At 51.3% G+C, this 25,287-nt stretch overlaps 2 protein-coding genes across 2 annotated transcripts; both read right to left on the minus strand.

Annotated features, from left to right (window-relative positions):
• Positions 1-11,307: 11,307 nt before the first annotated feature.
• Positions 11,308-16,025, minus strand: CD320 (CD320 molecule). Its single transcript, XM_065933172.1, has 5 exons — positions 15,807-16,025; positions 12,907-13,032; positions 12,365-12,568; positions 11,921-12,079; positions 11,308-11,758 (listed from the first exon to the last, which is right to left on the minus strand). The coding sequence occupies exons 1-5, from the start codon at positions 15,943-15,945 to the stop codon at positions 11,619-11,621; spliced, it is 768 nt and encodes a 255-aa protein (XP_065789244.1). The 5' UTR covers positions 15,946-16,025; the 3' UTR covers positions 11,308-11,618.
• Positions 16,026-19,503: 3,478 nt separating this feature from the next.
• Positions 19,504-25,266, minus strand: NDUFA7 (NADH:ubiquinone oxidoreductase subunit A7). Its single transcript, XM_065917888.1, has 4 exons — positions 25,167-25,266; positions 24,696-24,745; positions 21,266-21,415; positions 19,504-19,721 (listed from the first exon to the last, which is right to left on the minus strand). The coding sequence occupies exons 1-4, from the start codon at positions 25,215-25,217 to the stop codon at positions 19,631-19,633; spliced, it is 342 nt and encodes a 113-aa protein (XP_065773960.1). The 5' UTR covers positions 25,218-25,266; the 3' UTR covers positions 19,504-19,630.
• Between the last annotated feature and the right edge of the window lie 21 nt (positions 25,267-25,287).

A 25,287-nucleotide genomic window follows, 5' to 3' on the forward strand; every position in this document is an offset into this window, starting at 1 on the left:
GGCTCGATCCCTGGTCCAGGAAGTTCCCACATGCCACGGAGCAACAAAGCCCGGGCACCACATCCGCTGAGCTGAGCCAGTGCGCTAGAGTCCACGTTCCGCAACAAGAGAAGACACCGCAGACAGAAGCCCGGGAGCCGCAACTAGAGAATACCCCTCACTCGACACAACTAGGGAAAGCTTGTGCGGCAACAGAGACCCAGCCCAGCCTAAATAAATAAAAAAATATTTTAAAGTAGAGGTAGGGTAGAATACCCAACTTCTTTTAAGAGGATGATAAAGACTACAAACCATAACCAAATAGGGCTACAACATGGACGAAGCTCCAAAACCCAGTATGCTAAGTGAAAGAAGCCAGACTTAAAAGGTTACATATTATATAATTCTGTTTATATGAAATATCCAGAATAGGTAAATCTACAGAGACAAAGCAAATTGGTGGTTACTAGGGGGAGGGGAGGAGAAGGAATGGGACATCTGTTTAATGAGTACAGGGGATTCCTTTTGGGACAATGGAAATGTTTTGGAACGAGACAGAGGTGATGGTTGCTCAACATTGAGAGTGGCCTAAATTAGTCCCTGAATTGTTTGCTTTCAAAAGGTTGATTTTGTTCATGTGAATTTCACCTCAATGAAGAGAGAGAAGAATATGGAGCAAGGTAGGAAAATTCACACCAATTTTCAATGATGTCCATAGAAGCAAAAATCTTAGATAAAATACTACCCACAGAGATGGAAGCAACCTAAAGGTCCATTGACAGATGAATCGGTAAAAAAGATGTGATACATATAAATTATAAATACAATGGAATATTACTGAGTTATTTTAAAAAAGAATGAAATAATGTCATTTGCAGCAATGTGGATAGACCTAGGGATTATCACACTAAGCAAAGTAAATCAGAAAGAGAAAGCCAAATATCACATGATATCATTCATGTGTGGAATCTAAAAAAAAAACTGATAACAAATGAACTTACTTCAAAACAGAAATAGACTTCACAGACACAGAAAACAAATTTATGGTTACCAAAGAAGAAAGGGAGGGAGAAGGGATAAATTAGGAATTTGGGATTAACATATACACATATATAAAATAGTAACTAACAAGGACCTACTGTATAGCAAAGGGAAATATACTCGATACCTTGTAATTGCGTGCATGCATGTTCAGTGACTCAGTCTTGTCCAAGTCTTGCAACCAAGTCCAATTCTTTGCAACCTCAAGGACTGTAGCCTGCCAGGCTCCTCTGTCCGTGGGATTCCCCAGGCAAGAATACTGGAGTGGGTTGCCATTTCCTCCTCCAGGGGAATCTTCCCAACCCAGGGATTGAACCAGAGTCTCCTGCAGCTCCTACATTGGCAGGAAGGTTTTTAACCAGTAAGCCAAAAGAATCTGGAGGGAAAAAAAGGCAAAAAGAACCACTTTGCTGTATCCCTGAAACTAACACAAAATTGTAAATCAACTATACTTCAATAAAAACGTTTTAAAAATACTGCTATTCAAATCTCACAGTGTGGGGAGGAAAATTACATCATGGCCAAGGACAACTTGGCCAGAAGAACATGGAGGAGTCAGCCTCAGAAATCCAAGGCTAATTGATCTCTGTCAGCAAATGGACTTGCTTCTAACATAGATGCTTATTTTTGCCCTAGCAGCACGTGTGTGTTCCAGGATCTGGGGACCTGAGAGGGTTAGGACTGGTGCAGGAAGCAGGGGTGGGGGCGGTGCAGCTCAACATCCTGGCAAGCCTGAAGACAGAGCCCTAACAAGAGCAGAAAGGAAATTAAGGGGAACACCAGTAGAGTTTAAAAGTTGAATTTTAAACTGTTACATTTCAAATAGGCATCAAGGAATATAGGAACTCGTCTTTTTAAAAAAATTCAGAGGGCTTCTCTGGCGGTCCTGTGTTTAAGACTGTGCTTCCACTGTAGGGGGCAAATAAATAAATATGAATAAAAGTTAAATAAATTATAAATAAAATAAGGTGATTCAGAAACTCTGACATATGCTACAACATGGATGAACCCTGAAGACATTATGCTGAATGAAAGAACCAGTCACAAAAGGATAAACACTGTATGACTCCATTAAAGTGAGGTCCCCAGAGTAGTCAAGTTCATACAGACAGAAAGTTAGAAAACCGGTTACCAGGGGCTGAGGAAGGGGGAATGGGGCGTTAGTATTTAATGAGGACAGAGTTTCAGTTTTGCAAGATGAAAGGAGTTCTGGAGATGGATGATAGTGATGGTTGCAGAAGATGAATGTACTCAGTGAAACTGATCTGTGAATTTACACTGGTTAAAACGGTAAATGTCGTGTTGCGTATAATTTACAATGAAAAAATACAAAGGTGAAAAACCAAATCAACAACAAAAAAGAATTTTTAATAAAGATAAAAACCCAAAGGTGAATGTGGCTTGATGGAAAATAGAGTGAGGAAGGATGCAGGCAAAGGCGAATGAACAAACTCCCCGCGGGGTAGAAGCGGAAAAATAAGCACGTGGGCAAAAAGAAATGCATGGCTGGATGGACGTCAATCGCACGCAGAGAGCGCCACCTACTGGTGACTTCCTGCGTTCGTCAAGGGGCTGAAAAAACAAGCTTAGAATGCACTGCCATTTCCTCTTTATACCAACACCATTCCCCTGTTTACCGACCATTGCGGCAGAACAGACAGCATCACTGAGAAAACAAAAACCAGTAGGGAAAAAAACTTCTATCGCCGCCACCTCCCGCCCCGCCAACCTGCCGACCTGCATCCAGAACCATGCACCAGCCCAGTCCCCCTTCCTGCTTCTGTGAGGAAACAATTTGCCCTGATCCAACAAATCCAGGCCACCTCCACCAGCTCCCACCCGACTGTTTAAGGAGTCACCCCATCAGTCCTCCTTCTCCATTAGATTATTCCCACCAGCATACAAGTATGCTGATTCATTTTTCACCTTGTTGTTTTATTATTGAGATGAAATTGACATAACATAAAATTGACCATTTAAAATAAACTTCAGGGGCTTCCTTTGTGGCTCAGCGGTAAAGAATTCACCTGCCAATGCAGGAGACACAGTTTCGATCCCTGGTCTGGGAAGATCCCATGTGCCTCAGAGCAGCTAAACCCGTGTACCACATCTACTGAGCTTGTGCCCTAGAGCCCAGGAGCCACGACTATCGGGCCCACGTGCTGCAACTACTGAAGCCCACACGCCCTAGAGCCGGTGCTCTGCAACAAAAGAAGCCACCACAGTGAGAAGCCAGTGCACCACAATTAGAAAGTAGCCCCTGTGCACCACAACTAGGGAAAAGCCACGCCCATCCAAAAAAATATAAATAATTATTAAAAATAAGAGAAACTTCAGTGCATTTAGTATATTCATAAAACTGTGCGACTGTCACCAACACAGACTTCCAAACATGTTCATAGTGCAAATGAGCACAGGAAAAGATGCTCCACACATATCACCAGGGAATTGCAAATTAAGACAACAAGAAACCAGTACACACCTAAGAGAATGGCCGAAATCCAGAAAACAGACCACACCAATGCTGGTGAGGGACTGGAGCAATAGGAACTCTGGCTCATTGCTGGTGGAATGCAAAATGGTCCAGTCACTCTGGAAGGCAATTTGGCAATTTCTTACAAAACTAAACACACTCTTACCATATAATCCAGCAATAGCACTCCTTGGTACTTACCCAGCACAGCTGAAAACTTATGCACACACAAAAACCTGCACACAGCCGTTTGTAGAAGCCTTATTCATAATTATCAAGAGTTGGACACAACCAAGACATCTTTCAGCAGGTGAGTGGATAAACTGTAGTACATCCAAACAATAAAATGTTATTCAGAGCTAAAAAGAAATGAGCTATGGGGCCATGAAAAGACATGGAGGAAACTTAAATGCATATGACTAAGTGAAATAAGACAACCTGAAAAGGCTACATACTGCATGATTCGATCCCTATGGCATTTTGAGGAAAGGCAGAACTATGGAGACAGTAACAAGATCAGTGGTTTCCAGGAATCAGAGGGCAGGGAGAGACGAATAGGTGGAGCACAGAGGATTTTTAGGGCAGTGAAAATACTCTGTATGATGCTGTAATGGTGGATACACATCATTATTGTTGTTGTTTAGTCACTAAGTTGTATCTTTGCCACCCATGAACTGCAGCACTTCAGGCTTCCCTGTCCTTCACCGTTTCCCAGAGTTTGCGCAAAATCATGTCCATTGTGTTGGTGATGCCATCCACCCATCTCATCCTCTGTCACCCCCTTCTCCTCCTGCCCTCAGTCTTTCCCAGGATCAGGGTCTTTTCCAGTGAGTCAGCTCTTCGCATCAGGTGGCCAAAGTATTGGAGCTTCAGCTTCAGCATCAGTCCTTCCAGTGAATATTCAGGGCTGATTTACTTTAGGATTGACTGCTTTGATCTCCTTGCTGTCCCAGGGACTCTCAAGAGTCTTCTCCAGCGCCACAGTTCGAAAGTGTCAATCCTTTGGTGCTCAGCCTTCTTTATGGTTCAACTCTTACACCCATACATGACTACTGGAAATACCATAGCTTCGACTATATGGACCTATATGTCATTATACATTTGTCCACACCCATAGAATGTACAGAACCAAGAATGAACTCGAAGGCAAACGACAGATTTTGGGTGGTAATGACATGTCACTGTAGGTTTATGGATTGTAAGAAAGGTATCACTCTGGTACTCTTAATGGGGGAGGCTATGCATGTGTGGGGGCATGGAACATAGGGGAAGTATCTGTACCTACCTTCCTCATTTTCCTGTGAACCTAAAACTGATCTAAGTACAAAGTTTTTCACATATTTTTTTACCACCATTTATTTATTTTAAAGTTTCATTTATTTATTTTTTGGCTGTGGTGAGTCTTCTTGCTACAACGAGGGTTTCCTCTAGTTGTCTCAAGCAGGGGCTACTCTTCGCTGTGGTGCAAGGGCTTCTCATTGAGGTGGCTTCTCTTGCTTTGAAGCACAGGCTGTAGGCTCATGGGCTTCAGTAGTTGTGGCGCACAGGCTTAGTTGTCCGTATAGCATGTGGGATCTTCCCGGAGCAGTGATTGAATCGGTGGCCTTTGCATTGTGAGGCAGATTCTTAACCCACCAAACCACCAGGGGATCCCACCACTTACTTAGGAAGCAGTTGTTTCCCCTCACCTGCTCCCCACCAGCCCCTAGCAACCCCTGATCTACTTTCAGTCTCTGTGCATTTACCTACTCTGGACATGTCACAGGCTTAATGGACTCACACACCCTGACTTTTTGCCTCTAGTTTCTTTTGCTCTGTGTATGTATTCAAGGTTCAGTCACATTGTAGTGTTGTGTCAGAACTTCCTTTGTTGTCACGACTGGATAGTATTCCATCCTGGTCAGACCACATTCTCTGTGTCCATTCATCCATGGCGGGACACATGGATTGTCCCCGTCTTTTAAGTAATGTGAATAATGTTGCTAGGAACAAGCAGATACATGTATTTGCCTGAATACCTGTTTTCAGTTACTTGGGATACATTCCTAGGAGTGGAATTTCTGGTGATGTGGTAATTCCATGTTTAACTTTTGAGAAAGCGCCAACTCTCTTCCCCAGCGGCTGCATCACTTCACACTGCCACCAGCAATTTACAGGGGTTCCAATTCTGCGGTAACCCGCACCATCACTTATCTTCTGTTTTTGCTCCCCTCCCCCAATTAGAGCCGTCCTCCTGGGCATCTTCCACTTTAAGGCAAAAAAAAAAAAGACTGAGCGCTCTCCCTGTCTAGCCTCTGGCCTAGTCTCAGCCTCCACTCTGCCTCACCCCAAGAAAAACTGTAGTAAAAGTCACCCACACACCCTTTCTCCTTCCTACTTTATCTTCAACCTGTGGGACTGCTTTTACCTTCACCAATGACCTCCACGGTATTAAACCCCAGATCTCCCTCCCTCCCGGTTTTACAGGAAGCGTGGCAGCCTGGGACCCGGATGGTGCTCTTTTATTTGATTCACTTCGTCCTGAACTCTCCGGGTTTCCTTCCCATCCCTACCGTCGCTCCTTCTTTCCTGATTCTTCCTCACCCCCAGAAACTGCTAGTTATGGGGACACTCCCTCCTCCTCTCCAATCCAGAGACGCCCACTGAGACAAATAAACTTATCTCTCCAACCCACAGTCTGAGCGCCTTCCTGATCGCTCCATGTGGTGGCCTCGCAGGTCCAGAGCTCTGCTCCCAGGGGTCCCCCTCCCTCCGCCCCCACTTCCCTCTCTTCCTCCCCAGCATGGCGGGCTCCATCCTTCCGCAGTTCACCCCAGGTACCTTGGAGGCGCTCTTGCTTCCTCTTTCTCACGGCCACAGGAGAGCGACTTTCCCCGCAAAACAAATAAGAGAATCCGACCACTTCTCGCCACCTGCACGTTCCCACCCTGCACCAGCGCCATGATGCCCTTCCTGGACCAATATGACCGCCTCCAGGCTCCCGCTTTAGTGCCCATTCAGGGCAGTGTCCCCCCTCCATTATCATCAGAAACACCCTCCCCACTTTTAGGGGGTCCTTTTCCTTTATTGCTATATCCTGCGCACCTAGAACAGTGCCTAATACCTTGTGTAATACCATTCAGCTATCTTTCTTTTTTTGGGGGGGGGGGGCTTAGCTTTGGGGATCTTAGTTCTCCAACCAAGGATCCTACCCCAGCCCCCTGCAGTGGAAGCATGGAATCCTTATCAGTGGACCACCAGGGAAGTCCCCAACAAATATCTTTTTTTTTTTTTTAAATTGCATCAGTCTTAGTTGCAGCAAGAAGGCTCTTAATTGTGGAGCGGGGGCTCTAGAGTACCTAGGCTTAGGGGATGGGGGAAGGAATGACCCCCAAATGGGGAGGGAGTTTCCCTTTTGGGAGATAAAACTGTTTTGCAGCTAGATAGAGCTGAGGGTCACACAACACTGCAAGTGTACTAAATGCATGGTAGACTTTTAAAATTGTTGTTTAGTCACTAAGTTGTGTCTGACTCTTTGTGACCCTATGCACTGTAGCCTGCCAGGTTCCTCTGTCCATGGAATTTCCCAGGCAAGAACAGTGGAGTGGGTTGCCATTTCCTTCTCCAGGGGTCAAACCTGGGTCTCCTGAATTGACAAGACAGATCCTTTTATTGCTGAGCCACCAGAGAAGCCCAGACTTTAAAATAGCTAATGGCTAATTTAACGCTATGTGAGTTTCCCTCAACGAAAAAAAGAAATGGTGAGAGCTGGAGAGATATATACAGATGCGCACACACACACCCTGGACCCCCTCTCTATCTTTACCACTGCAGCCTCCATCCCACTCCATCCCTTCGCTACTTAGGCCCATCAGAATTCCCCAAGTGCCAGGACCCAGGCCCACTGACCATGTTTCCCTCCTTGTGGGCCTGCCCTCAACATCCCTCCTTCCTTTTCAACCTGGACCCTCCCTGGAGTATCCTGAAAGTGACTCGCTAGGCTTGTTGTCCAGCACATGGTGACCCTGCTCAAGAGAACAAAGGCTGCTGAAATCCCGGCCTGCTCATGCGAGACAGGTGTTTGTAATCCTGGCTGCCCCAATGTCCCAATGACAAAGCTGGGCTTGGACAGCAAAGCCACTTGCCCACAGTCACTCAGCAGGCTCCGATGGACAGGAGTCACCCACCGCAGCCTGCCCATTCCCGGCCCTCCGTTCCCTTGGTGGCCCTGATGAACAAGCCTCCCTGGCGTTCAATGCCCTTGTGGGGTCACCACCTCAGCCCCTGACACACATCTAGGCTAACCTGAAACTCCACTGAATAAGCAGAACACGGAGGAAGTGATGCTGGCCCAGTTCTAGGTCTGAGTGTTAGAAGGTCTGGAGGCTTCGGCTCTCTACTTTGGGGGAAACCCAAGTTGTCAGAAAAGGACTTTGGTCATCCCCCTTGGGTGACCACATAGAAGGGCCAACTGGAGAAGCCACGAAGAAGAAGAGGCCCAGCTGTCCCAGGCACCCCCACCCACGTGTGCACCAGACATGACATTGGTGCCATCCAGTGACACAGTGACATCCAGCCAGTCCAGCCCCGAGATGCCAGCAGCCACCATTCATGGGAAAATAAAGAGACACCAGTCAGGTGAGAGAGTATACCAGTGGGAGTTTGGGGCCAGTGGGTACAGGCTGGTTTGTGCCACTGATCACTGAAAACCCACCTGACACCCGAGGAAGATCCAGACCTTAGACCTCATCAGCTCCGGTGGCGTCTGCCACCAGCCTTGCATCCCCTGACCTGCCTCCATGGCCCACTCTGGCTGGCCATACCTGAACAAAAATGAAGGTTGGAAAAAAAAAATCTTAAAAAAAGAGAAAATTCTACTCTCTGGCATAACTCCTTCCTGACGAACAGAAGCCCATCAGTGTTCCAGTTAGGCAGCATGAAACTTGGGCCCAGCTTGGGGGCTGGGGGTGCCCAGCAGGCACCAAGGGAAGGCCTTGTACCCCAGGGGGCTTGACACCCTCTGCTCCACTGTTGGTCAAGGCCCCCTATCCTGGCTGCAGCCCACCTACCAAGCCCCCACAGCTGCCCGACAGAGAACTCGAGCCCCCAACATGCTGCCTGAAGCCCAGACTTCAAATCCCATGGGCAACTGCCCAGTGGTCTAGTGGTTAAGACTCCACACTTCCACTGCCAAGGGCGCAGGTTCAATCCCTGGTCAGGGAACTAAGATCCCCCAGCCCTTGCCCACAGACAAAACCAAACAAAAACAACCCATCTCCTATGGGAGCAGAGTCCCAAAGCTGAACTTTCAAACCCCCAGGAAACTCTGTACTCTCCCAGCATCTTGTCATCAGGGGCCAGCTCTCCGCCTGCTGGTTGTCCGAGCCCCAAGACACTGTGTGGGTACCTGGGTGCTCCCCCAGGCTACCAGGGCCCCGGCCACCCCATTAGGAGATGAAAATGAGGACAAGATGAGGTCTGTCCTCATCACCCCGCAGCTAGGGTATATTAACCACACTTTCTGTATTCTTTGTTTTTTTGGCTGCACCACACAGCCTGCGGGATTAGTTCCCTGACTAGGGTTTGAAACCACAGCCCCGGCAATGAAAGCTCAGAGTTACCACTGGACTGCCAGGGAATTCCCCCTTTCTATAGTCTCGACACCCTGGCAGCTGGGGCCTCACTGCCCAGGAACGGACTGTCCCTCAAGGAGTAAGCGAGTTATTGGAGATAACTAACAAGTCACCAGTGACTTGTACCTCTCATGTGTATACCAACCAACCCAGAGCCACCATCCCCCTGCCCTGCTCATCCCTAGAGCCAGTGCAGTGTGACTGCCTGACGGTAAGCTTTTCTCTTTTGGCCACGCCACTCAGCATGCAGGATCTTAGTTCCCCGACCAGGGATCAAACCCATGCCCCTGCATTGGAAGCCTGGAGCCTTAGCCACTGGAGGTCCCTGACATTAAGCTTTTGATTGCTGACATCCATCGTGAACATTATGAACAAACGCATCACCAGCTGCACAACATAGCTACTAGCAATACAACCTACCTGCAGCCATGAAGGTGCCCATTTTAGAACCCTGGGGAACCTGGGTAACTGATAACTTAGGTGATCAGTTATCACCTGATTTCCTTCTGGGATGCTAATTCCAGCTCTTGTGTTCTAATCAAGAGTGAACTTGAGACTCCTGATCCTCAGACCCTAATACAGGCAGAGCCTTAGGTCTGCTTTCCCTCTCTCTCCCCTCCAAGGATCTTTTTAAAAAAATTATTTTTATTTGTTGTTGTTGTTCAGTTGCTCAGTTGTATCCAACTCTTTGCAATCCCAAGGACTGCAGCACACCAGGCTTCCCTGTCCTTCCTTCATCATCTCTGAGTTTGCTCAAACTTGTGTCCATTGAGTCAGTGATGCCATCCAACCATCTTGCCCTCTGTCATCCCCTTCTCCTCCTGCCCTCAATCTTTCCTAGCATTAGGGTCTTTTCCAATGAGTCAGCTCTTCACATCAGGTGGCCAAAGGATTAGAGCTTCAGCTTCAGTGTCAGTGCTTCCATTAATTTTATTTTAACTTGGCTGCTTTGGGTCTTCACTGCTGCGCGCCAGCTTTCTCTAGTTGCGGCAAGTGGGAGCTACTCTCTAGTTGCTATGTGAGGGCTTCTCATTGCGGTGGTTTATCTTGTTGCAGAGCACAGGCTCTAGGACACGGGCTCAGTAGTTGTAGTGCCCGGGCTTAGTTGTACCAAAGCACGTGGAATCTTGCCAGAGCCTGGATCGAACCCATGTCCCCTATACTGGCAGGCAGATTCCTAACCACTGGACCACCAGGGAAGTCCTCTCCACGTTGATCTCTCTCAGTGGGGGGCCTGCCGTGTACCCTCCAGGACTGCAGGACAAATCTTGTCCCTCAAAGTTCCTTGATGGCCAGGACTTCCCCAGTGGTCCAGTAGTTAAGATTCTGCGCTTCTAGTCCAGGGGTCATGCGTTCGATTCCTTGTCGGGGAAGTTCTGCCTCATGCACAGTGCAGCCAGGTGGTTTTTGCTGAAGTATGTCCTGCACTGGTCCAGCCACCGCACTGGCTCTGGTTGGGGAGCATCTGTCGGGGTCTTGCTGTAACAGGGACCCAACGGGTGCCCTAGGTGCTGTTCTCGGATAGCCTCGCTGTTGACAGGCTGAGACATTTATAAGTCAGTGCCGACACCCCAGCTGCACCTGTCGTTCAGGTGCTCAGTCGTGTCCAACTCTGCGACCCCGTGGACTGCAGCACACCAGGCTTCCCTGTCCTCCACTATCTCCCAGAGCTTGCTCAAATTCATGTCCACTGAGTCGCTGATGCTATCTGACCATCTCATCCTCTGCTGCCTCCTTCTCCTTTTGCCCTCAGTCTTTCCCAGCATCAGTGTCTTTTCCAATGAGTCGGCTCTTCGTGCCAGGTGGCCAAAAGATTGAAGCTTTAGCTTCAGTATCAGTCTTTTCAGGCCTCAGCATGCCTGAATAATAATAAAACCTACACTTTGAAACAAGGTGGAGACCAACTGGGGGACATCCAGTTTCTGTCTCAAAGAGAGGAAACCAAAACGGATGGAGGCCCTCCCAGCCAGCACTCCAGGAGGCACTGCCCAAGATCTGCTCCTCTCTGGGAATGCAAACTGTCCCCAGCCCCACCGTCCCCTGTTCTGATTCCAGGAGGCAGAGTGGCCAAGTGGGTGCCCAAGGCTGGGGCCCTGATTCCCACCCTCTATAGGCAGGCACTCCCCCACAGAGAAGGGGCTGCAAAGAGCCCCCAGGCCACCCAGGCAGAGGGAGACAGAGGCCCAAAGGCAGGCAGAGGATGTGAACTAGCTTTAATCACCACTCTCAAACAGAGGTAGCAACAGTATCTGAGTAAGGGGGCCGCCCCAGGAGTGATCCGGGGCCAGCCCCTCAGCTCCGGCTGTGGCATGTTCCCCATCCAGGCTCCTCGTGTCCAGGGGAGGGTCCGGTCTACCCCAGCCTCCAGGGTCACATATGCAGGAGCACGGGTGCTTGGCGCTGTTGAGGACAGAAGCAGCCAGGTCTGGGGGCTGATGTGGTAGCAGCCACGTGTGGGTCCCCTCTACCTGCCATACTCGGGGGACGTGTGATGTCGGGGTGAGAGCGCCTGCTCAGAGCACCGAGGTCTTCCTCTCTGGCTGCAGTGACCCCTTCACGGACACCAGCAGCCGCAGCGGGGCCAGGCCTCCTTGGGCACAGAGCCGTGACAATGCGAAGAGGATGCCAGCAGCCAGGCTGACACTGAGTACCGCTGCGGAGAAAGAGAAAGGGGCGTGGGTGAGGGGTGGTGGCGGGAGCCCCCACACCCCCCCAACTGCTAGCATACCGGAAAGGGGAGAATGTAGCATGTCTGCTCTCCAGGGCAGCTTCCAGGTGCGGGCATGGGCGTGGGGGCGGGAGCTGTTCATATTACCTACAGCTGCGATAATCCCATAGGCACTTCGGTTTCCAGACTGAACGGAGTCCTGGTCCTCGATGGCGGTGACTGTGGCATTCCTGGGATAAGTGACACTCTCCAGGGTCACAGGCGTCCCCATGGACGTGGCGCTCCCCTCCTGGTGGGTCTTGGTTCCTGCAACAAGTCCAGGCATTCAGCAGCTGGGGAGGGAGCCCTGGGGCGGGAGGGGTGAACGGGTGTCCCGGTGCCCCGGGGTGGGGGACCTTGGGGCTCACCCTCTGGCCCCAGAATGAGTGAGCAAGGCTGGTGAGCACTGCTGCCCGAGTGCCCTCCCGCATTCCCGTGGGTACGCGGGCTCAGGCAGACACACACGTGCACGCTCCCAGCCTCGTCACACGCTGGAAAGTGTCAGGTGTCCTGGTCTGCTGGCCCAGCCTCCCTGCCCCCACAGGCACACACCGCAGCCAAGCTCGTCGCTGTAGTCGGAACAATCTGGGTGGCCATCGCAGAGCCACGTGCTTGGGATACACAGACCGTCCGGCGCGCAGCACAGCTCGCCTTCAGAGCAGGGCTGGGGCCCGCAGTTGAGAAGATTCTTGTTGCGGTCAGGGCAGTCACCCATGAAGTCACAAGGAGAGTGGCTGCCAGTGGGTACCTCAGTACCTGGGGATACAGGGTGAGTCAGGTTCCAAACACCCACCCCAAGTGAGCACGGGTACTCCCCACCACCCACCCTGCTGCGAGCCCCACCTTCCTGAGAATGACTGACCCTATAAGGTCCACCCATCCCAAGGGCTCTGCCCCCTACTTCTATTAGCACCACCTTCCAACCAAGGCCCCACTAACTTGCTGCCCTGCAAACCCATCTTTTAACCCAGAGATCCAGCCCGCCCTCGAGGCCCCGCCCACCCCAGAGTTCCCGGCCTGAAACCCACACCCCTTCCACAAGCGCCTCCTCCCATGGCCCTGAAAAGCCCCACCCCCAGGGCATGGCCACTCACCACACTCTTCTTCATCACTGCCATCAGGGCAGTCCTGGTCAACATCGCAACGCCAGATGAGAGGCACGCAGCGGCCATCGCTCCGGCACTGGAAGTCGGCGGGCGGGCACGAGCCTGCGCTAGGGCCTGAGGGGTGCACACAAGAGGGAGGGCTGGACCGTCAGCTAGGAGGACAGTGCCACAAGCTGCAGCCACCAGGAGAAAGCTGGGTCCCGGGAACTACACTGGTGGCCACCACCTTTGCTAAGGACGCACTGTGTGGGGGGCTTGGAGCCCGGCAGTTCACGGCCTCACCAAGAGCCCTGCTGGTCAGATTCTACAGCCATGCCCATCCTACAGAGGACACGTAGGAGAGGGCCCGAGGCTACAAGCTAGTGGCAGAGCCAGGGTTCAGACCCAGGTCTCATTGATCCTGGGGTCTTTACCAGGCTCCAAATGGCCAGATGGTCTCCGCAAGGGTCTCCCCAAGCTTGGGGTTAAACAGACTAGGGGAGGGGCCATCTCTGAACCTGGCCTGGCTCAGGCCCACCGTCAGGGTCAACAGGGCCTGATATGTCCCAGCTATCCTTAGCAAAGGAGAAGAATCCTGAGAGTCCTTTGGGCAGCAAGGAGATCAAACCAGTCAATCCTAAAGGAAATCAACCCTGAATATTCATTGGAAGGACTGATGCTGAAGCTGAAGCTTCAATCCTTTGGCCACCTGATGTGAAGAGCCAACTCACTGGAAAAGATCCTAATACTGGGAAAGATTGAGGGCAGGAGGAGAAGGAGATGACAGAGGATGAGATGGTTGAATGGCATCATTGATTCAATGGACACGAGTTTGAGCAAACTCCAAGAGATGATGGACAGAGAAGCCTAGCGTGCTGCAGTCCATGAGGTTGCAGAGTCGGACAAGGCTGAGTAACTCAACAACAGCAACTTAGCAAAGGGGAAACTGAGGCCTTGGATAAAGGACCTGCTTGGTCACCATGGCTTGTTGACCCACCCACTGAATTCCTCCCAGAACTTCTGACTACCTTCTCCATCCTGACTGTGCCACCTCTTCCCCTGGTTCCCCAACCCCATCTCCCTCAGACACCAGAGACCTCTCAGAGTCACACCATTAGGCCACCCTCCCTTGCCTCCCCTTTGCTCAAAACCATCCCTTGGTCCCTTGACCCTCTCACAGCCTACATCCTGTGTGTGGCCAGCAAGTCCTGACCAGCCCTGAACCCTTCCTGGACCTTGCCTCCTCCCACGTTCCTCCTTTTCATCAAGTTCCCTCTGGCCTGGCCACCATGCTGCTGCAGCAAGAGGCCTGGCCCATTTCCACCTCAGAGCTTTTGCCCATGCCATTCCCAGGCCCAGTACTCCCTCTCCTCCCTCCTCCCTGCACTTTCATGATTTCCTCCTCAGACTTCACGTCTCCAGCTTATTTCCTGGGAGGGGTCTCAGGTCCCTCTCAGAGACCCCTGAGGCCCAGCGTCTTAGAACAATGGCCCTTGAACTGGTACCTGCGTAAAGTGGACACTTAGCGATGGTCAAGGCCATGGCCTTTTGACTTGTAAACCCAGGGTCATGCCTGATGATAAATGGACACAGCTCACACAACAGTCTGGGCTGAGTCCAGCTGAGATATAAGCCTTCCGGGATCCTGAGCAGGAGGGACACAGAAGGGCCTAGAAGCTGGGCCAGCAGACTGGAGTCTGAGGGACCGAGGAAGGGAGTGGCCTTTATGGCTTCCTCCTGGGTGCAGCAGGGCGGGTGGCAAATACCTGGCTTGGCCCCAGCCTAGCTCTGTTCCATTTGATTCTGGTCCTCTTTTCCCTTCCACCTCTGATCACAGGGGCAAGGCTGAGTAAAGCCCTACTCCAGGCCCCCACCCTCCACAGCCAGCTGGTCTGCAAGCTGGCCCCCAGGCCAATGTACCTGTGGGCCCCACAGTCCCTGCGCTCCGTGGAATGGCCTAGAACCCACTTCCTTCCCTGCCGTGGGGATCTGAAAGCCTAGAGCTCCCTCCCCAAGTCTTGCCCCTCTCCATGGCAACCTCTGACCTCCCTCCCTGGAGTCAGGGAGTATGTGTGTGTGTCCTATAGAGTGGGCAGCAGAGCAGAGCCAACCGTGCCTTTGGAGAGATCAGTGACTGCCCCTCCCAGCCTGTTTCCCCACCTGGGAAAGGGGCCACGCTAGGAGTCCCTACCTCAGGATGCTGAAGGGAAGCGACTGCTTGGGTGTAAAAAGCCTGAGCTTGGGTAATGTCTTGATCCTTGAAGGAAGGAGGAAGACTTAGCTTGAAAAGCCAGGAGTGAGAAGGGGAACCAGATAAGACAGGACCCGCGGGTGTGTGAATCTGAGTCCACAGCTGAAAGTCAGGGGCACCTGTGTGCACAGGGAGGTCATTCTAACCTGCCCCACCGCCTCTGGGAACCTCTGAGAGGGCCACCATTACTGAGGCCAGGGCAAACGTGTCCTAGGGCCTGCGGTGCCAGGGAAGGAGATCTTTCTTTCTCTAAGGCCAGAGAAAGAAGGTGCAGAGGTTGAGAGGGCGGGAGATGGGCAGCAGGCGCCAGATGACCAGCCGCGTTAAGGCTGGAGGTCGGAACACCAGAGTCTCTAAAGAACTTTCCTGCCTGTGCTGGGGTGAAGGGCAGCTTGGAGGTGACAATGGGGCACGGCAAAGCAGAACAGGTGCCGGGTGTGAGAGGGCCGAAGCAGGGCGGTTAAAGGCAGGCACAGCAGCCCGGGCGCAGGGTCCACCACTGGGGAAGGCTCTTTCAGGGGCTAGGCGCCCCTAGAACCATGTGCGGGGGAGTGTCCCGGACAGACTTGCGGCGTAGCCAATGGTGAGGCGCTGCTGGCGGGCGAGGGCGGAGCTAGACTGCAGGGGTATTGGGCTCGCGGGCAGCAAGTTCACTCACCTGGGGCCTGGGTCGAGGACCAGGTCTGGATTGGAGTCGAGGCGGTCTCCAGGCACAGCCCGAAGCCGAGCAGTACCCGCAGCCCCAGGCCTAGGGCCGCAGCACGCCGCGCTAGACTCCGGGCCACCCAACCGTTCATCGTACTACCCCCGCCCCGCGCCGGCTGGGTCCACGCGCACTCCCGGCCTCTCTCTTATCCTCGCGCACGCCTGCGCACATACCCGGGGGGCGGGGCCCACACCCGGGGCGGGGCCCACGGTCAGAGATCCCGCGGCAGACCCGGGCTTTGAGTACCGTAAGTGTCTGAATACCCGGGGACCCCCGATTTCAGGGTCTTCCCTTCTTTTCCCAGTGACAGGCATATTGAAAGGTATGGGTCCTATTTGAAATTAGAAACCTCTGGGGATACAAATGAACTCGTACTGACAAGTATTGTCATCTTACGATATTTAATGTTCTACATGCACCAAATGTTCTGCCTAATTATTTTAGGAATGCCTCATCCCCTCCCTGCTCCTGCTTCCTTCATGTGCCCGAGCTTATTAGATATTTACTAAAGTACTTTGGCAGGAATGCTGTGTTGCTCCTTGTATCCCCAACGCCTGGAACAGAGCCTTATAAATCAACAAAATGTCAGTTCTTGACGTTCATCCTGGGTCCTCTGTCCCTAGCCCCAGGATGTTCTCACTACCTCCTAATCCTCATAGACTTCACAGGGCGGGTCTTATACTTTACTTCGGAAGCAAAACAAGCGACAGTAGCCTCGGCTTTCTCTTCTCAGGCACACCCCTTAGGCATACAAAATACAAACTTACCGGTTTTCTCCCCAGCTGCTGTGTTTTCTCCTTGACAATAAAAGGTTTTATCCGCAGCTCTGTCCTCAGGAGAAGCAGCACGACTGTGCAGCAGGCCCCCAGACAAGTCCCTGTCCTCCGCTGTGCACGTTTCCTGTGAAGCAACACCAACGCGTCCAGATTTTCACAGCGGGGGCTCTACCTGCAGGTTGATGACATGCTTACCATTGAAAACGTTGGCGATGGGCTTTCCTGGTGGCTTAATGGTAAAGAATCCACCTACCAAATCAGGAGACACAGAGTCCATCCCTGATCTGAGAAGATCCCATGCGCCACAACTACTGAGCCTGTGCTCTAGAGCCCTTGCTCCACAACAAGAGCGATTACCCCAGTGAGAAGCCATGCACCCCCAACTGGAGAAAAGTCCTCCTAGCAACAAAGACCCAGGACAAACAAAAATTAAAATTAATGTGTCATATAAAATGGTGACTTATAAAAAAAAAGTTGGAGATTATAGCCATGTGAGAGTGTGTGTGTGTGTGTGTTCAGAATAATCTCCAATTCCCAGGAGAAATTGGGTAAGAGGCAAAGATGCAGTGATGCAAAGGCGGATGGGAAGGGCAGCAAACACGGCTGCCTGTGGGAGGGGAGAAGGAAGTGTCCCGCAGCACCACCGGTGGGGCTTGGCATCCTGGTGAGGTTGGCATCTGGGATCCAGGGAGAAGTGCTGAAGAAGCTGTGGGTTACCCAGCTGACAATGTGTAGTCGTTGGACGCAGACTCCTCAGCAGCTGGGTTCAGGGTCAGCTCCCAGGGAGCCTGAGAGTTCTTGGTCTCGCCACACCTGTTCTTCTTTCACTATGACCTCACAGGGGCTCCAGGTGGCGCTAGTGGTAACCCACCGCCCTCTGGGTTGGGAAGATCCCCTAGAGACGAGAACAGCAACCCACTCCAGTATTCTTGCATGGAAAAAAACCATAGCCTTGATTAGATGGACCTTTGTTGGCAAAGTAATGTCTCTGCTTTTTAATGTGCTGTCCAGGTTGGTCATAACTTTCCTTCCAAGGAGTAAACGACTTTTTATTTCATGGCTGCAGTCACGATCTGCAGTGATTTTGGAGCCCCCCAAAATAAAGTCTGCCGCTGTTTCCACTGTTTCTCCATCTATTTGCCATGAAGTGATAGGACCAGATGCCATGATCTTAGTCTTCTGAATGTTGAGCTTTAAGCCAACTTTTTCACACTCCTCTTTCACTTTCAAGAGGCTCTTTAGTTCTTCACTTTCTATCACAAGGGTGGCGTCACCTGCATATCTGAGGTTATTGATATTTCTCCCAGCAATCTTGATTCCAGCTTGGGCTTCATCCAGCCCAGCGTTTCTCACGATGTACTCTGCATATAAGTTAAATAAGCAGAGTGTCAATATACAGCCTTGACATGCTCCTTTTCCTATTTGGAACCAGTCTGTTGTTCCATGTCCAGTTCTAACTGTTACTTTCTGACCTGCACACACAACACATATCTGGCTCACAGGATGAGCTCGAGATTTCAGACCTCTTCCCTACTGCATTCCCTTGCCAAATTTCAAGTCTAGGTTATAACACGGGTTTTTTTGTTTTGTTTTTTCCTTCTTGGCTTACAAACAACAATTTGTTTTCTCACAATTCTGAGAAGTTCAAGATCATGGTGCCAGTAGATTCATCATCCTCATTGATAACCATCTTTTTACTGCAACCTCACTTGGCAGGAGGCTGGGTCATTAGCTTTATTCAGAAACCTTCAACGGCACATCTCACAGGGGTCATTAGAAGCTCTCTGGTGTTACCTCCTCATTACCTCTGCACACTCTGCCCAGTCTGCTCCCTCCTGATCACTCTAAATTCAATTTCATCCTTTGCTCCAACCAGAATCCCACCTCTTCCAGGAAGCCTTCCCAGGGGTTTTCTCCTCCTGATAATCATTTAACATTTGTACCACTCACTCTTGGAGCATTTATACCTTCTCCTGTGACTGTGACCTTTTCCCTCCTTGCTCCAAGCTTCCAGAGGGCGAGGCAGCCACAGCACTCTCCTGGCACACAGCGGGACTTCACCTACTGACAGGTTTTGGGGGTTCTTCCATGGCAGTCACCACCCTGCCACTCTGGAGGGCACTGTGTGGTCCCCCTTCGTGCCTGTGACCAGATGGTCACTTCCTTTTCTGCTTTCACCCCCTGGCCATTCCTCTGTGAGAAGAAGCCCTTTCCTTTGCTGGGCTGACTCTGCCCCATACCCCCAGGCCTGCGCAGTCAAGTTTCTGGCTCAGTGAGGCCTTTCCGCAAGGGCCCTGGGTGAAACTTCCCTGTGAGCCACCTCACCGTCCCCCAGGGCCCCTGCTGGTCTAGGACGGGTGGGGGCCGCAGTGGGAGGGTTCTGGTGAACATCCACACTAGCGATGGCTGGAGGCGGAGCCGGGGGGGGGGCGGAGTCACCTCTCGGGAGAGGGAAGTGAACAGCTTTTGCTCCCCCCCCACCATTCTTTACAGTCAGTGCCCCCACAACACCCTGGAACCCATTCCACCGCTCTGAGGGGTGGAGCCAGGCCCTCAAGGAGGGACGGTGACATCTCTGTGCCCAGTGAGAGCACGTCACCCTAGAAATACAGAGCCACTCTCCTGCTCTGTCCCGGCATGCTCACAGGGTTCAGAGATTCAGGATACAGCACCAGGAATGCCCTGGCAGTCCAGTGCTTAGAACCTGGCGTTTTCACTGCTGGGGTCTGGGTGCAACCTCTAGTCAGGGAAACTAAGATTCCACAAGATGTGTGGTGTGGGCAGAAAAGAAAAAAAAAAAGAGATTTGGCACCAACTTCACCCTGAAGTCTAAGTAAGCCCATATGTCCTTTCAAAAATAAAAACAGAAGCAATTCTTGGGAGCACAATACATAGTTTTTATAAATTAGGTCACGTTCTGCCCAGAGGGAATCAAGGAGTCCAAGGAGGAAGAAGCACTCCGGTGGCCCTGAGGGCTCAGCCTGGCGCCCCCAGCCAAAGTCACAGGTAAGGCTCATCCTGGGACAGCTCCCACCTCTTTATGGGAGGAGCCGGCGACACAGCCTTCTTCTCAGAGGCTGCTACAGCTGAGCTGGAAAATGAAGAGAGACTTGAGTCAGCCCCAGATGTCCAGAGAGCAGTGGAGAGGAAGCTGAGGGAGCATCCCCTGCCCAGGCAGCAACATATCTGCTGAAACCGGAGATGTGGAGGCCAGATTGCAGGGTGTTTCAGGATGCACAGGCCTCTCCAGTGGTGTCCCCCAAAGGGTCAGCTGACCACTTTCTGCCCCCAAGCAGTAAGCCTGTCCTGGCTCCTGGTCTCAGAAATAGTGTGAAATGCTGGACTCTTCCTCCAGCACCCGTTCCCACTGGCCCCCCAGGACAGGACATTGGCTCCAGAAGGGCCAAGCAATGACCCATGTCCCCAGCAACTCCTTCCCTTGGATTCTGAGCACCTGCTACATGGCAGGCACTATATGCAGGAAGCGCTAATGAGACGAAGGCCAGCCACAGTCTAATCGAGCTGAGTTAATACGTAATAAAAAATAAGACCTTTTGGACCAGGGTAAGGCCTAAGGAGACGCTGTGCCAGCAGACCCAAGGCAGGGACCCACCCTGCCCCCACCCCGCTCAGCCCCTGGGGTCTGCACACACGGCAAGCCCACCAAGCCCACCTGACAAGAGCAGCCGCTGAGGCTCAGGGAGGCCACAAGGCAGGCCCAGGGCCACAGGGTGACTGCGGTGGAGCCGACACCCGGGCGGCCGGACACGGGCCGGGAGACTGCGCTTCTGCCACCCTCGCTGTGACCCGCGCAGAGCGCCTGGCCTGCTTCTTCTTCTCCAACAGAGGTCATCACTGCCTAACTCGTGGGATTATTAAGAGGCAGGTGTGCCACTGACTCCATTCTAAGAGCTTACAAATAGTTCATTACGTGAATTAAGCCTCATAGCAACTCTGCTATAGACAGACTGTTTGTTTCTGCACAAAATCCATACATTGAAATCCTATACCCCAGTATGACGGCATTAGGAGGTGGAGCCTTTGGCAGATGACTAGCTCGTGAAGGTGGAGCCCTTATAAGAGACACTTCAGACCCCTCACCCCTTCCCCCATGTAAGGACATAGCAAAAAGATACCATCTAGAACCCAGGAAAGCGTCCTCACCAGACACTGAAGCTGCAGGGACCTTCTACTTGGACTTTCTAGCTTCCAGAACCATGAGAACCAGTTTTCTGTTGTTTATAAGCCACCCAGTCTGTGGGATCCTGTCCTAGCAGAAATCTCTGAAGTAAACACCACTACTCCTCATATTTAATTAAGAGACACTGCCTGAGGCCAAGGACCAAAGTGGGTTTTGAGAGGCCTGAGGTTTACATATTTCTCTCTCTAAAAGGAGATAAAATTACAAACCCAACAAATGCCTGGGCTTCTTCCAAAGTCCTTGAAGGTCCCATGAAGCTTCCTCTGCTTTGCAGGAAACCCACCCCAGGCTGGGTGGGGATTCATTTGCTCCTCAGATGAAAGGCCCCCGGTAGGACATTTCCTGCCACAGTTGACGCTAGACAGACTTGGGACCTTGAAAAGCACAACCAGGATAGAGGGCTGGTCTCAGGAGGGGCATTGAGGATTCCTCACCTCTCTGTGGGCTTGCCTGCCACTAGCACCTTCTGCGAAGACATGACAATCGAGGGTGGCATGGCTTCCCGGCGGCCATCGCGAGTACAGTAGTAATTGTTGGAGAGTTTGTGGCTGGGGCCCACGGGGAGCTTGGGAGGAGGCTGAGTTCTGAAAAGAAAAAACATGGGCACTGAAGCAAAGTGACAATTGTTCTCTCCACATGGCTGGGTTGCAGCATGGGCCCATCACCTCAGTCACAAGGCCTGGCATGGGCAGCCACTGGGATGTGCTGGGGGCCAGGGGCATCCCTTGATATACTGCCGGTGGCACAGGCCTGGGGAAGGACCAGGACCCAGAAGCTGGCAGAAGCCCCGGCACTGGATGTGAAGGTGCTGGGAGGCGAGGCGTGGGTCTGCCCCACCATCGGTCCCACATCTGCCCCAGAAGTGGAAGGCATAGAGAAACCTTTTGTGAGGGAGGCCTGTTCCCACCCCTGAGCTTGGCCAGAGCTTGGCAGCAGGCTTCGTTTCCACCTGCAGGTTCTCAGGAAATGAAAAGACTCTGCCCGCTACCTATCAAGTAGGCATGGTCAGCAAACCAACAGTAGGGCAACAGCCCCAGACTCAGCTCATTCTGAGGGGCCTGGTCCCCAAGGGCCAGCCTGTAGAACCTCTGGGCTTCCAGTTCTTTCAGCAGCTCTCTGAAGAACTCTACAGAAGTGAAAGGAATTCTCCAGGCAAGACACTGAAGTGGGTAAAACCAAACCTAGGTCTCCTGAATGGCAGGCAGATTCTTTAACATCTGAGCCACCAGGGAAGCCCAGGGGATCAGGGCTTATTACTCAGAGCAATTTGTCCTGAGGTTTCTGCTGCCACCTTGTGGCTGCTGCCCCAAGGAAGGGTGAACAAAGCTCTTTCCTCATTTGGGTTAAAGAAATATACAAAGTTTAAGGCCTGAAAGGGAATCGCTAACCTCACTAACAAAAGACGTTAACAAGAAAACAAAGGTCACTAACAAAAGACGAGCTTTCCTAGAAACTGTTGCTGAGAGGGAGGGCAGGAAAGAAAGAAAAATCATAAAAGGATCATGTTTTCATTCACTGGGGTTTTACCAACTCTTTTCTGAAAATCCGAGTATTTAAGTTTTTCTTAAAACAACTGATAGTTATGTATCAAGTGGGAAAAAAAATACAGAAAAAACAAAGTTTAAAAACTTAATATTATAGGACTTCCTTGGTGGTCCAGTGGCTAAGACTCCTTGCTCCCAATGCGGGGGCCCAGGTTCAATCCCTGATGGAGAACTAGATCCCACACTCTGCAACCAAAGATCCTGCATGCCACAACAAAGACCCAGTACGGCCAAATAAATACTTAAAAGAAAAAAAAAGAAACAACATCCTGTGTTAAAGTTAGAATCTTCCTAATCCCTAGAGTGCAAGAAGACCCTCTGCTGGGCACGGATCTATAGAAAACAAGCCCGAGCAGTGTGCTCAGTCATGTCTGACTCTTCAGGACCCCATGGACTGCAGCCCACCAGGCTCCTCTGTCCACGGAATTTTCCAGATAAGAATATTAGAGCAGGTTACCATTTCCTTCTCCGGGGACCTTCCTGACCCAAGAATTGAACCTGAGTCTCCTACATCTCCTGCACTGGCAGGCAGATTCTTTACGGCTGAGCCACCGGGGAAGCCCCAGAAAATAAGTACAGAAAGAGTAAAGAGAACGGAGACCAACTGAAAAGGCCCAGAGGAATCACCAGGGGGCGCCACTGTCCTTAAAGTTGAAAATTTTACAAAACTGTTTCCTCAACTGGGCCACCAACTACCTAGGATGCAAAAGTACTTTAAAACTTTTGATATCTGGAATCAGTCACAACATAGAGATATTCACATAGATTTGGTTATTTTAATGCTATTGTTCTTCCTTTCCTGCTAATAGTCCCTGGCTGCCTTACCTTTGCCTGTAGCATACACACACACATATATACCACTATTCCCCTTTCTTCAAAGTGTTTCAGCCACACTAGTCTTCCTCCTATGTCTGGCTCTGTCAGGCTGCACAGCCTTGGCACTTACTGCTCCCTCTGTCCGGAATGTTGCTTTAATCATTATCCTTTGGCATTTCAGCTGACTCCAAAGCCAATCCCTGAGACCTTTCCTGATCACTTAACCTGAGGTAGCCACTCGCCATCTGGTTCATTTTGTTTTCTCTTCAGAGCATTCTAAAACAGTGTCTTTTACTTGCTGTGTTTATTTCCCTGGCTTAAAGCTCAACATTCAGAAAACTAAGATCATGGCATCTGGTCCCATCACTTCATGGGAAATAGATGGGGAAACAGGGGAAACAGTGTCAGACTTTATTTTGGGGGGCTCCAAAATCACTGCAGATCGTGACTGCAGCCATGAAATTAAAAGACGCTTACTCCTTGGAAGGAAAGTTATGACCAACCTAGAAAGCATATTTAGAAGCAGAGACATTACTTTGCCAACAAAGGTCCGTCTAGTCAAGGCTATGGTTTTTCCAGTAGTCATGTATGGATGTGAGAGTTGGATGGTGAAGAAAGCTGAGCGCCGAAGAATTGATGCTTTTGAACTGTAGTGCTGGAGAAGACTCTTGAGAGTCCCTTGGACTGCAAGAAGATCCAAAGAGTCCATCCTAAAGGAGATCAGTCCTGGGTGTTCATTGGAAGGACTGATGTTGAAGCTGAAACTCCAATACTTTGGCCACCTCATGCGAAGAGCTGACTCATTGGAAAAGACCCTAATGCTGGGAAGGATTGGGGGCAGGAGGAGAAGGGGACGACAGAGGATGAGATGGCTGGATGGCATCACCGACTCGATGGACATGGGTTTGGGTAGACTCCAGGAGTTGGTGATGGACAGGGAGGCCTGGGATGCTGCGATTCATGGGGTCGCAAAGAGTTGGACACGACTGAACTGAACTGAACTGAATGTTATGTCTCTACCTCCTCCCTCGGATGTAAGCTCCAAGAAAGGAATGAGAAGAACTTTTCTCTTCCCCTGTGATTCCCAAGGGCTGAGGACAGAGCCCGGGCTTGTAAATGTCAATTAATTTTCCGATTCAAGTTAGAAATCAAAGACGCTTCTGGGTTCAAATCCCGGCTGTCAATTTCTGGCTTGAGTGATTTTAGTTTCTCTGAGTCTCAAATATTTTCATACATAGCTTGGGGATGATAATACTGTCAGGACCACACTGCAGGCTGCAAATCACGGAAAATTCCCACTCAGAATTCACGCCCCATCTGGTTGTTCCAGAAGAACCACAATGTTTGACAGTGCAGCAAGATGAAACGCAGACCTCTGTCTTCACAGCCAACTAAGGCAGGATTTCGGCCCAGCGTTTCGGGGTCTAAAAGAACAGGGGTTTTGTTTTTTTCTGATAGACGGAAGGCAGGATTGGAGTTTGGGCAGCGAGCGGGGTTTGCTCACCGTTTGGAGATCTCCTGGTAGCGCAGCTGCAGTTTCGCCTGCAAGTCTCGCTGTGGGAGAAAGGATGGAGGTCAGTTCCCAGGGCATCCCCAAAGAGAAAACCAGCTAACGGGCAGTCCCGCACAGGACAAATTAAGAGAAAGGTGAGAGATGGGTCTTTGAAGACAGGATACGGGCCTTGGAGGTGAACAGCGGAGCTGAGGGCTGGAACAAGATCCCAAAGCTAAGAAGGTACGGCCCTAGGGAGACCCCAGACCTGAGTGGTACCACAGCCAAGGGCTGGGGAAGGTGTCCTGGGTTGAAGGGGTCATGAATTCGGGGTTCCGGGCTGAGGAGAATTCCCTGCTTAGGGGAATCTCGGCACTAATGGCCTCAGCCCCAGAGATGCAAGAAAGAGGTGAGTAGTGGGAGCGGGTCAGGACGCACAGGGCCTCCAGCATCCACAGTCCCTTCCCGCCCCGCCCCGCGCACCCCGGATGCCCAGTTCCGCAGCCGCTGGATGAAACGGGTAGCGGACGCCATCTCTTCACCGGCACTGAAGGGCGCCGGTGACGTTTCTACTGCAGGGACTGCTGGGAACATGGCGTAGGGT

This window comes from Muntiacus reevesi, chromosome 1, assembly GCF_963930625.1.
Source record: "Muntiacus reevesi chromosome 1, mMunRee1.1, whole genome shotgun sequence".
In the NCBI taxonomy this organism is placed as follows: domain Eukaryota; kingdom Metazoa; phylum Chordata; class Mammalia; order Artiodactyla; family Cervidae; genus Muntiacus; species Muntiacus reevesi.

Coding starts and splice junctions, on each gene's coding strand:
- NDUFA7 (XM_065917888.1), bottom strand. CDS start 25,217: ATGGCGTCCGCTACCCGTTTCATCCAGCGGCTGCGGAACTGGGCATCC. Junction 21,416..24,695: donor TACCAGGAGATCTCCAAACG/GTGAGCAAACCC, acceptor TTTTCTTTTCAG/AACTCAGCCTCCTCCCAAGC. Junction 19,722..21,265: donor GCAGGCAAGCCCACAGAGAG/GTGAGGAATCCT, acceptor TTCATTTTCCAG/CTCAGCTGTAGCAGCCTCTG.
- CD320 (XM_065933172.1), bottom strand. CDS start 15,945: ATGAACGGTTGGGTGGCCCGGAGTCTAGCGCGGCGTGCTGCGGCCCTA. Junction 13,033..15,806: donor GTCCTCGACCCAGGCCCCAG/GTGAGTGAACTT, acceptor TGCACCCCTCAG/GCCCTAGCGCAGGCTCGTGC. Junction 11,759..11,920: donor TGGGATTATCGCAGCTGTAG/GTAATATGAACA, acceptor CTTTCTCCGCAG/CGGTACTCAGTGTCAGCCTG.